At 43.8% G+C, this 12,175-nt stretch overlaps 1 protein-coding gene across 1 annotated transcript in view; it reads left to right on the top strand.

The window, feature by feature from the left end:
* Positions 1-3,231: 3,231 nt before the first annotated feature.
* LOC124200656 (acetylcholine receptor subunit alpha-type acr-16-like) overlaps positions 3,232-12,175 on the top strand; it is a 34,446-nt gene continuing 25,502 nt past the window's right edge. The window contains exon 1 of the mRNA XM_046596927.1: positions 3,232-4,083. Coding sequence (XP_046452883.1) covers positions 4,029-4,083 — 55 coding nt within the window. The 5' untranslated portion in view covers positions 3,232-4,028. The remainder of the gene's footprint in view (positions 4,084-12,175) is intronic.

Raw genomic sequence — 12,175 nt, 5'->3', positions numbered from 1 at the left:
AAAATCTCATAGGAAAAAGAACAAAGGAAGGATCTTTATTATTCCGGCTGTTGGGGCTCCGCGGGACTCTCTCGTCGTCTCGTCTGCTATATATGTGATGCCTCTCGTTCGGCGGTTTGCCGAATCGATCATCATCGTTTGCGGATGAAACCGGCAAGAGTTATAGCTTTTCTATGCTATAGCCTATATATATACTACAGTGTTTATACTAGCGCGCTTCAGTGCTTCATGTAATAACAATACAAACCATCGGGTGCTGGTCGATTTCGTTCCAACTCCTGCCCGTGTTTCTCGGTGCTGCTGCTCTTTAGTTCTCTCTCTCTCTCTATATTATGGAGACATTGGGACAGAACAGCGGAAGAAATGATCGGACCATGTAATTCCCTTCTCCGGCAGTCGGGCATGTGGCAAGATATAACTTGATACTATCCTCCCTCGGCATCGAGAGTCTTTCATCATTGCCGTCCTTGAAATACGCGATGCCTATCGATTGTGCATCGAAACGGAAATGCAGAAATGGGAAATCAGTCTAGACCTTTTTAAAAGCATTATTATCCGGTCCAACTGGATCGAACTGATCCCACGGATAGAATAAGTGGACAGTCTGGTCGTCGGGCGAGGCTCTGTAGACACAACACGATCGCCAGCATTCAAAGAATAATAACAACGCCGAGTCAAATAAAAATAATAATAAAAAAAAAATGACCTTATATCTAATAATACGATAGACATCGTGAATCATCTTTATCGATGCAAGCTCATAGATTTCCGTTTCCTTTGTTGGGGGAAGTACAAATGCATTGCGAAATGGCGAAGGTGACGAAAGACAAATAATGTCAGACTCTATATTACTGACGACGATTATAGCCATATAATATAAGCGTCTGAGTGCCAAAGTAATACCAAGTTATACTTTAGATTTTCTTTTACATACAAAAATGCCCATAGATGTACGGTGCCGTGTATTTATTTATATATAAATGTATATAAGCTAGGTCAACTTGTGTTTTATAGCTTTGATTCGGATGCCAAAGAAGAATGGCCTCAATCCGGTGGCTGGATACGCCACATCATTTGTCTGGATCATAATAATAAAGAAAGTACACAGGAAAAAGTCTCTCGGACCCCGAAAGTCGACATGGTAAATTGGACGCGGATGCAGAAAAAAAAAACCCAAAAAACAAAAAAAAAAGAGTTGCGCACCGCGGGTGGGTCCCGAAAACATTATTGTCGATTTCCCGGTCCAATACATATAGGCATCGTTTTTCAAATCCCGCTGGGATTTACGCCGAGCCATCAAATATATAAGACACTACGCGTCACTATAAGTAAAAAAGGAAAAAGAAAAAAATATAGCAAGGGAATACATACAGAAGAGATATACGTCTTGTTATAAATGCTCTGCTCCTATGCGAAAGTTTGAAGATAAACCGGAAGAGAGGTTGCGAAGTAGTGTCGAGTGTCAGGTTTCCAAATTTATTACACGAATGACGCAGTAGGATCGTGGGCGCGTTGCTGAGCGGCCAATAACGCAACGCTATAGGTAACGATGGGCGTAAGTTGACATTGAAGATTTTCGTGAATGAAAGTGTCTAACCCCCCCCCCCCCTCCCCCGCCGACCAACTCTACACAGCTGCGAAGGTGATGGCAACAGCTTGATGGCTTAACCCTATTGGGCGTCGAGTGATTCGACATTGTCGCCTAAGGGTCTAAACGTGTCGGCATCGAAATGTTCGTGTCGGTTGCCTAATACGATGTACAGTGTGCGCTAATTAATGAAATGCTAATGCCAAGACATTGTACCATTCAAAGACGTGTGAGTAAACCATCCAGTCATTCGTTCGGCGTGAATGATCCGGAAGCTTATTCCCAGGAGTGTTACAGTGTATAATCTGAACGAGAGGCGTTGAAAGATGATATCCTCCCATCCCAGTAAATTGATTTCAGCATCAGCAAATGAGTCGAGGTAGTACCATTTTGCCATCTGGATTTCGCCGTTGATTGGATCCAATGGTCGCAGAGTACAGCAGCGGAGCAATGCAGCGATAGACACTATCGCGGACACATGCGGAGGTGCTGCGGTGCAAGTGTATTCAATTAACCCCGGCTGATTGGCTGATCTACGCGCTTCCAGCTCACGCTTTTCCGCTCTTTGTTCTGTATCGCTTTCTAAAAGCTCAAATCTCAATTAGCGCAATTAAAGCGACGTCTATGATACACTCGCATTGATGGCTCCGGCACCCTCCAGCGCTTCACATTGTATGGCAGTGTCTAACAGTCACACTTATCATTTATCAACTACAGTAATAGCTGCAGCAGAAAATTCTAATTTTATTTTCTTTCTTTCCCCTCCGATATTTGGTTGTATTCTAATCGAAATTTGAAACTCTTGTGTCGCCCGTCTCGCCCTTATGGCTCCACATTACAGTTCCTTCATCCTTCTGTCACTGTGATAAAAATATTCAGCTCTACGCACCAGTGGACAAACGCATGGGATGAAGCCATTCTTGAGACAACATCATTATGCAGCACACAGTGGGCTGGCTGTGTATTCTGCATGCAAGACCCACCGAACTCTAGTCAGCTCTTGTATACATATACTCTTCCGGCAGTCGTCTGTAATGCGTTAGAGCTCATTCTCCAGCAGCAGCTATAGTATGAGGCTGCTGCTGCTGCTGCTGCTCCTATTGGCTGTCGGTGCCCTCTCTTTTGTTTTCAAACATATAAAGGCCGATGTATTCTGAATATCAGACTTACCCCGGACGTCATATGTAGTATATATGCCTTTCACATAGAACGCTATGTATATATTACATATATACACGCGCTGGGTGCATTTATTATTGCTCAATAATCAGAATCATTTTTGGGCTTGCACCAGCGCACATCATTTTAATATCAAAAGGCGGATATAAATGATTAAAATACCAAGCTATTGAGCTGGCCTAGATTTCTTTTGGGGTGGTTTTAAAATTCGCCTTCATAACAGGATCCGGGGGGTATCGGCAAATTTTCCATTTGCCTTTTGCCATAGGTACACATAGCGAAAATGATCTGCCGATTAGAAAATGCGGTTTGAATATATTGAAAATTCCACCGATTGTGTATTATTGGGAAATTTGCGGATGGAGCTTGCGCATGCGCAGCCTCCGTCCTCCTCCTCCTTTCCATTTTATTTTATTCCATTGCTGCTTTTCTGCTGCTTCCTTCCGGCTGAGGTGAGATGCATCGATTTGAAGAGAAGAAGAGGGGCGCGCAGGAGGAGGCTGGCTGTTGCCGCCTCTGCTGCTGCTGCTACTGTCAGGTCCCTGAATCGAGCGGTGTGCTGGCGAGTGTCGACACTTTGGGGCTCCAGTCAATGCCCAGACGGGGCCCTGGTATGTGCGGAGTAGTCAGACGCTCACCCGCCACTGCTGCTCCTGCCTCTGCCCCTGTAGGATCCCTCGCCCTGTCCTCCCCATCGCGTCGTCTTTCTCTTTGGTGAATTCGACTCGTCAATTGGTTCAAATCGAAAACGACGCTGGCTTGGGCTTCGTCCTGGGTCGTTTCCCTCATCTTCCTCATTTGCCTCTTTTGTATTCAAATTGAATTATTACCGGGTATCGGCTCGTGACAGAGACAAAGCAAAAAAAAAACTTCCAAGTTCTTCGACATCTTCCGTAACGCTCAGCTGGTGGTCGTGACTCTTTTTAAGACTTGAAAGTTTCTTCCACCTAATATTTTCTTTTTGGTTATTTTTGGGTTTTTATTTTTTGTTGTTGTTGGGCTCTTGGCAGTGTGTGGTGGTCTTTTTTTTTTTTTCATTTCGTGGTTGAACAACAAAACAACAAAGTTGGAGGCGGCCCGCAAGGAAAAAAAAGGTTGTGCATATTTGAAGGGATCGGAACAACATGTTGAGTCGCATTGCTGCTGCTAGTCGACGGCAGCAGATGGCCGCTGAGACGAAGTTGACGGTGTCCACCTTCAAACTTGAACGTTGACTGGGCATGTTTTTGGCCGCTGTTTTCTTTGTGCTTTCCGTTTTGTGATGATGGAGGCTTCCAACTCGATCGTCGTAATCCTCCTGCTGGGCGCCATTCACGGTGAGTCCTTTACTTCTAGTCCTATTCATTCAATCCTCGTTTCTCCAAGCTGTCGCTCTAAAGTTCAGCAAACAGTCGCCTATAGTCCTTCCTGGTTGAAGCCCCGTGTGGCGCAGCATCGAGCTCTCGCCCAGATCATTAAAATGTATACCCTAGCGAACCGAATCAGCTGACTCTTAGAGTACTAAGCACTAGCCTTGATACTCCTATTCTAATCTGGCCAACGTCGCCTAGATCAACGCAACTCTGATGTTGTCTCTAGCCCGAGCGGCAGCATCAGTGTTTCAACAGTGTCTTTTAAGCGGTTTGGGCTCCACCGGGACTCTTATTTTCAGCCCCACTCGTCGCCCCACTTCTGCCCTCTCACTGTTTATATCTCGCGACTCTTCTCGCCTTTTTTTTTTTTGGTTTTCCATTTTGTTTTGTTTTTGGCCTTTTTTCGGTGGGGATTCCTTCTTTTATTTGTCGGTCGGTCGGTTCTCTCTCTCTCTGTTTGTGTGGACGTGTGCGTGTCGATTGTTTGTTCAAGAGACACACTCTTGTAAATGGCTTTCACAAGGCAAAATTCGTGGCACAGCCGCCCAGCCTCGTGATGCATTTATGCGGAGTCAAGTGTTGCAAATTGAAAGCTGAATACGATCGGCTAGTCAAGCTCGATCGAATCCTGTAGAGTAGCTACTGAGAGGAGAAGAGACGCCATTCTAAGAATTCTGGAATCGAATTGATTTTTCTAGCACAACCACAAGACGCCCCCGTGTCAGGAACTGATTTTCAAATGTTTTGTTGTTTTATATTGTTTGTTTGTTTTTTGGTTTTCCCGGGAGCGGAAAGTTTGAATTGCGTCAATTCAAATTTTAAGGTTATAGGTTCAATTGAAAGATTAATATATTTCCTTGGTTTCTTTCACACTCTGACGCTATCCTTGATCGCTGCGTTATTATTTCCCGAAATTCAAAGCAAACAGTTGAATGCGGTTGTTTTGAAATTGAAATAAGTTTGCCTTTAGCCGATTCCTTCACTTTGTGATTCTAATGGAAGCAGCGCTCCGATCAGTATTAGCTTTTCGTAGAAACGGGTGGCTGCCGAATTGCCTCGTATATATACGCACGTAATGTACACACTTAGTTATACACAAGCCCGCGACTGTGCAGTATATACACGGATGAAAGTGCATTTTTATCGACTTCACGCCACGTTGATGGTTTGCACCGCCCAGCAGCATTTATGGCTTATTTTTATACGCGACATGTCATGATGATCGAGTTCTATATCCACTTATTATTATACATTTTTTTTTCTCTCTTTTCCCATACGCACACGTTCAGAATGGTTCCCCGTGTCAACATTTGCGGATGCACATTGGGGAAGAAAAAAAAGGCCCAGCCCCCTGCACCCCCTCCCCAGAGTAAGTCGTGTAAATCAGTTATACGATGATACTCAAACTGCTCCATCCAACAAAATGTATGCACGGGGGAAATAGGCAAGAAGAGGCCAATAAAAAAATCTGACAGGTGATTCGTTCACGGAAGCCTCGATAAATATAGCAGCCTCAGCATCCGCCACTACCTCCGATCCGTGGCAATTGACACAAAGGAGCGCGTGCTGCGGTATCGATCGAATCTTGTTAGTTATTTAATCCTCTAAGACTTTATATGAACAAATTTTCATGTAGATGCAGCTCCGAGTTTCAGGGGACGTTCGGAGGTGCCACCCAAGAGCTTATGCAAATCAGCGCGTATAAATCAACCAATTAGAAATGATCGATGATTTCGAAGTTGTGACTTGCGGCCCCAATGACATCTCGCGTGGTCACGCCCGTGCGATGTGGCACCATTCACTTGCTGGCGTACCCGTCATTTTTTTTTATCTGGCCATAGAATCGAATATATATCGAATATGCTCAAGAGAGGAGGAAGTTGTCATGGAGTGGCCAACAGGATAAAAAAAAATGTACCTCAGAGAGAGGCCGGAAATAGATCTTCTTCTGCCGAACAGAGATAGAATAATAATTTTTTAAAAAAGTCGCGTTAGAGAGAAGAAAAAATCGACGCACAACTCGAGCGGTTGAAAAAGGTACTAGCCCGCGAGAATATGCAAAGAAACTCCACGGAAGCATAACAAAAATGGAATGAGGACGGAGAGAGAAAAAAGGGAGAAAGATAAGGGTGTGGCAGGAAAGGCCAAAGGGAATATCGCATGACTGCAATCGCTGGCTGTCTAGTCAGGCTACTTCGCTCCCGGATGGTGTTTTTATTTTTTTTTACCCCTCCGTTCTTTCTCTTTCGCTTTTACACATTCAAAAAGAGCCGCTTACGCTTTCTCAACGTGGACCCAGCCACCCACACCAAAACATTTGAATTCGCCTCGGAGTGGCGAAGCGCGAAAAATGGGTCCAGCGGACAAACGGCTCACCACTTTTCCAATTTTTTTTTCTTCTTCTTTTGTTGGAAAGAAGCGCAGGAGAGAAGGCGCTATATACTGTGCAACTTAAGCTGGGCTATTCATTTCTAAGAAGAATATGTTAGAGCATAATCTTCTCTTACAATTTTGCGAAAATCCGGGGACTCCCTCCCATCGCCGCTTGTTGGTTGCCCTAAAAGGTTCCATGAGAATTGATTGCAGTGAATCTCCACTTGCTGTATAACTCTTTTGTAGACTCGCTGCATCTGATATATAAATATATATATATAAATTATATACGTATATATACCGTAATCCGAGCCATCCACTTGGGCTATCGGTTTCAGCCACGGCGAAACGATGAGTTATAGTGCTGCAAGTCAAGAACACTGCCGGGGAGCTTTATCGCAAGGATTTACGGCGTAATGATTAAGCCACTTGATTAATGACCAGCATCTTGTCTGAAATCTGATGGGAGGGAGGGGGAGTTTGCCACCCTCTCTTCTCGCCACATTTCTCTCTCTTTGTGTTCGGATGAAAAAACACCAGCCAAAAATTAAACAAACACAGCGTGATTAATTTGCATCTCTTAATCCTTTTGTTTCCGGTTGAGTAATGAAATTGGCGTTATTCGTTTGACTATAATCAGTATTATTATGCTGGCCCTTTTAAAAAATTTACTTTCAATTGGAAAATGGAAAAAAGAGCGGGTCTTTTCACTTCCGGACATTACACGGTAAAGGTTATGCAAGGCAGGAGGGATAAAAGACAATAGCAATAATATTACCTTGCCATGTAATACTACTATAAATCCCCCATAGACCTAGGGGAACTTTACTGCTGTGGCCAACCAATAATCTAGGATCAGCGGCCGGGTTCCATGTCCATCGAGAGAGAAATGTGGTATTGTCTAGGCTCACGCAATACATTCTCCTAATGACATCGATGCGAAATATACGAACTTTGATGTCATTCGTCGACTTCCTTGCCATTCATACCTTGAAACAACACGCAAGCTTAAAGAACAGCTTCCCGGCTGCTTTACCCTCGGATATTCAAGTTCCGTAGTTTAATTTAAGCCGGCTCGTGTTCTCAACATTTCGAGTTCCCATTGGTTGAAGTATATAACGTCATTGAAGTAACAATCTAAAGAAATGCTTTAGATTCTTAGCAAAGCAACAAACAGTGAATAGTGCATGAGCGTGCCAGCTTTATGCATGGCATTAAAAAAGGGGGAAATGACATCAAAGTAATATTGTGGATGTCGTGAAATAAAGAGGAAAACACAAATCCGTGGGGATTAAAAGAGAAAAGTCGCTATCCCATCATAGTCGATATAAATAGCTAGCGCATTTCTTTTTTATCCGGACATCATCAGAGATTTCCCTGACAAATCAAAGAAGGGGATGGGATGGGACGGGTAAGAGGAAAAGCCAATGAAATTTATAAGAAATACGAGGATTTGATGATGATGATGATGATACCGAAGACGAGTTGACGCGCTCTCGACGATCGAATGAATGAGAATATGTAGTAGTGAAACGTCCAGAGGGCGCCGTCAGAAAACGCCACTGCATGCCGAGAGCGTTCTCATTAGAGTTCTCTAATTGACTTCCTCTTCAGACACTGCTGATACCTTCATTAGTCAAATAGACAAGGAGAGGATTTTCCTGGGTTATAAGATAGACTCGAGATGGAACTTTGGATATTGAAGTGCTTGGCTCCACCCACTCACTCCAATCACAAGTGGTGTAGAGATCCGAGCCGATATTTCACCTAGCGTGCGCTCCTCGTTAGGCGATCTTGTCAGCCCCCCCACTAGCAACTCAGGAGGCTGAAAACTTTGCCAACACGCAAAAAAAGAAAGTCAAATTTATTCCGAAAGAGAGAAACCACGACAGCTGAATTAGTATATGTGTATTCGAGATCCTCGTTTATATGTTCACGCCAATCGGAGAAATGAAAATGGAGAGGTCGTTCACGTCAAGTGGATCGTAAATATTGAATTCGCATGATAAAGTCGTGGCACGCTGGAAGAATTCACGATTGATACCCGACTAAAACGTTGATGACTTTGTTCACTCATCATCTCGCCAGTTTATAAATAGTTGGAAACTCTGATCCAACTAAGAGATCCAATTGAATCCCTCTTCACGGTGAAAACTGAAAACTCAAAAAAATCGATTTTCAATTTCTAGTGGGATGATGATTTTCATCAAATATTCCGCAGTGCTAAAAAGAAATGAGAAATACATCAGTGTATATAACTAGGCTGCAATTTCTAATGAAGAGGAGGCTCCTTGCGAGTGGGAACAGTTAGCGAAAGAGGATCGATTCTGGGTCTATAAGAAAGCCTTGAAAGCGACGCGCCGTCAATGTATGCAAGCGAAAGGGATCAAAAGCCTGGGTCGAATGCCACACACACAGACACACTCTATATGTATATAGAAGGCTTTGGTTAGAGCTATCATTAGTCTTCTTCACTCCCCCTTGGTTATTGTTGTATCACTGCAAGTGCAGCGCGGCAGCACACAGACAAACATTCTGCGCTGGGACTGTTATTTCCGATATAACGTACCGTAGGACAAGGAAGGTCCAAAAACAGGAGGCTCTCCATCTTCGTTATTTTTCTAATCTTTCCTGCTCACTGTGGCAAACACAAAACAGTCGCACGCGCCAGAAAAGAAAAAAAAAGCGGCTGCTTTCTTGATCTTCAACTCGTTTTACCCTTGTGTGCTGGGTACAATCGCATAATCGCTGATAAATACGACGACATTACTATTCCATTCGGGTGTATGCATTTGCTTACGTCATTGTGCAGACGTGATTATGACACTATTTCCTAAACGAATTATTATACATGCGGACACTGTAGGTCGTTCAATTCACAGACGGCTAAGGGCCGAGTGAAGTGGCAGTAAACAAACAAAGGAAATGATAAAAAGAAAAGCGACAAGAGACTAGTTATAAATGAAAGAGTGGCCAACGTGAATTCCACCCCTCACCTTTCCCGTGGACGAGTGCCTGAATGAAGCACGCGTGATCCCTTCACAGTTCCGACAGGAGGAGCGTGCACTCCAGCAGGAACATCAGATCCTGATTTTTGACTCATATTCTCGAAAGATGAGAGTAAGCTGACTTCACACTCAAGAAAAAGTAATAATGAGATACTAGACTGTATATCTTTTTCTCCAGACTGCAGTCTTGAACATCAAAGAAGTCTTTGTCGCCTTAAAAGCAACTACAGAAAAGATAGAGAGAGGGGGAAAATATTTGTCTTCCTTTTCATCGCAAAAAAAATATTAAAATTCATTTTTTTTCCCCAAGAACATTTGTAATTTCATTTCGCAGTGTTGAAGAACCTTTCAACTGTGAGAAAATCTGGAAACTTGATCTTATTCTTTGTCACTGAGCGTCTTTATAAACTCGCTTGCCTCTTGACACTTCCGCACATGAATGAGAGAGGGGGGGTTATTCACGAAATATTTCGCCCACTTTTGTCTTTTCCCTTGTTCTGTTCAGCAGATGAGTTAAGTGGACGATCATAGTCAATACTCGAGAACTTTTATGCGGCAGTTGCCAGCTGCTATGCGTTGATGCTAACAGGCTGCAGGCGACTTATTTTAACATGAAAAACCACTCTGTCAAGGAAATGGCTCGGGTCTTAATTCTTTTCTTGATCAATGGCATCAATCTATCCGCGTTATTTCCCGATTTAGATCTAGCCTGTTTTGTGAGCGGATAATTACGATAGGCTCCACTCCGCTCCGCGAATGCACAAAAAGGGAGGAAAACTGGTAAAAAGAAAAACCAATTTAAACACTGTCGAAACGAAAACAAACGGCTTTTGTTCTGCTTTCACGCAGCACATTTTCGTTTCCTTGTGATTCGATTTTCCTTCGTTGTATACAACAACAAGGCCGAGCCCATTGACCTCGCCACCGGTTCCGAGTAAATAGGAAAATAACTTGGAAGTGGGCGTTTGCAGTTCTAGCAAAACAGAATTATTTCCGTGGCCAACCGCTGCTGGGTAACTTGGCACCCCATTACCTATACTTCATACATAACCATCTGTGATGCAGGTCAGCAGCGCTCAATATACAGCAGTTCACTGGCCACGTTTTTCTGTTGGTTTTTCAATAGCGACCGAGTGACCGACCGACAATTGTACGGGCGGAAACTGCAGTTGGCCATCGTCTTTTCCCATTGTCGGGGGTGTTGGCCTATGCGACGTTGACAAAAGAGGTATCCTATAGAAGATGTCGGTGATAAACGTCCCCTTATATGCACGGGGCATCGTACAGCGCGGGCGCTTCTTGAAATTCTCTTTTCGTATTAAGGGGTTTGAGGGCGACAGCGTCGCTTTGTTAGAAACCACTTAGAGGCGTCAAGAAAACTTTGGCCAACATTTGAGAGAAGCGGGGGCCTACTGTGTATACAGTGATATAAGCGATCTGATATGACGGACTATGACGTTTTCTCTGGCTCAACACTCGGTGGAATCCATACGACATTTCAGCCCATCAACAATGTAGCTCGTTTAGGACAGCAGGAGCCCTACTAAATACGGGCGAGGATTCCGGGTACGATGAGGCAGCCACAGGCTATAGAGCTGCTCACCCGCCTGCATTTTCACTTGATTCAACATAAGAAAACGAACGTCGAGCGCACACTATACGGCGACGCTATATGCTGCTGCATGCGGCGCATTTCAGGTCTTTTCCCCTTATATTAGATTGCATGAATTATTCAGTCCGTCTCATTTCGTGCGCGTGACAACATAATGCTTCCGGTGCCTTGGGGGGCTTCGCCGCACTTTTCTCGACAGCACAACGCGCATCCCCGCCGCGCTAGCTCTCCTCTTGTTACCATCGTCTCACTTTCATTTTGCTTGTGTTCTTAGAGGCAAATCTTTCAACGTGTTGAATAAAGCAAACATTTGAAAAATAAACGGGGTTCTATAAAGAAATAAAAAATAGGCAGCATATAAACTGTGCATGTATATTTTAGGCGTGCCGCTAAAGAATATGTGAGAGTGTATAAACCCACGTTCCTATTTTTTTTTCTTTTTTCTTCCAATGAATCACGTCTCACAATGGCTTCGAAATGGAACGGTACGATTTCCCTTTCACGCGGCGCATTTTCCAGACGTCTCATAGCGCTCGAGTTCTTTTTCCGGGACCCAAACGCTTCAATTGTCATGCTCCACGAGCATCGGCAAGTATCAAAAGTTTGAGGATTCCAGCTAGATCCAAGGGGGAAAAATGAGCAAATCCTATAGCTCCGTACACATTGTGTGTGGGAAAAGAGATACTTTTTTTCTTTTTTTTCAAATGGGTCTGTTTTTGCATTCACGTTGCCTGCACCAACGCGCAGAGATCTCAAGTATATAGAGAGATGTGCTTCTATTATAGTTGAATCCAGTCGTGCCGTCAACTGTACTTGCTTCGTGATCGCAAAAAGACTGCATATAGCTACAATGGTTCCTTTCCTTGCGCACGAAAGAAAAATGTGTAGACTTGAAAGAATCTGCCATCGAGTGAAAAAGAAGAAACTCGCGAGCGCATACCTTCCCATTATCAAAGATTTAAAAGAGCTCTTTTCAATTGCATGCTATTACTCTAAAGCTATAACATGCGCACGGGCTATTAGACACCACTGGAGGCTGGAGAACATCTATATCTTATTACTC

This window comes from Daphnia pulex, chromosome 1 (assembly GCF_021134715.1).
Source record: "Daphnia pulex isolate KAP4 chromosome 1, ASM2113471v1".
Taxonomy (NCBI): domain Eukaryota; kingdom Metazoa; phylum Arthropoda; class Branchiopoda; order Diplostraca; family Daphniidae; genus Daphnia; species Daphnia pulex.
Note: the sequence above shows the minus strand (reverse complement) of the source record. Positions and strands in the feature narration are given on the sequence as shown.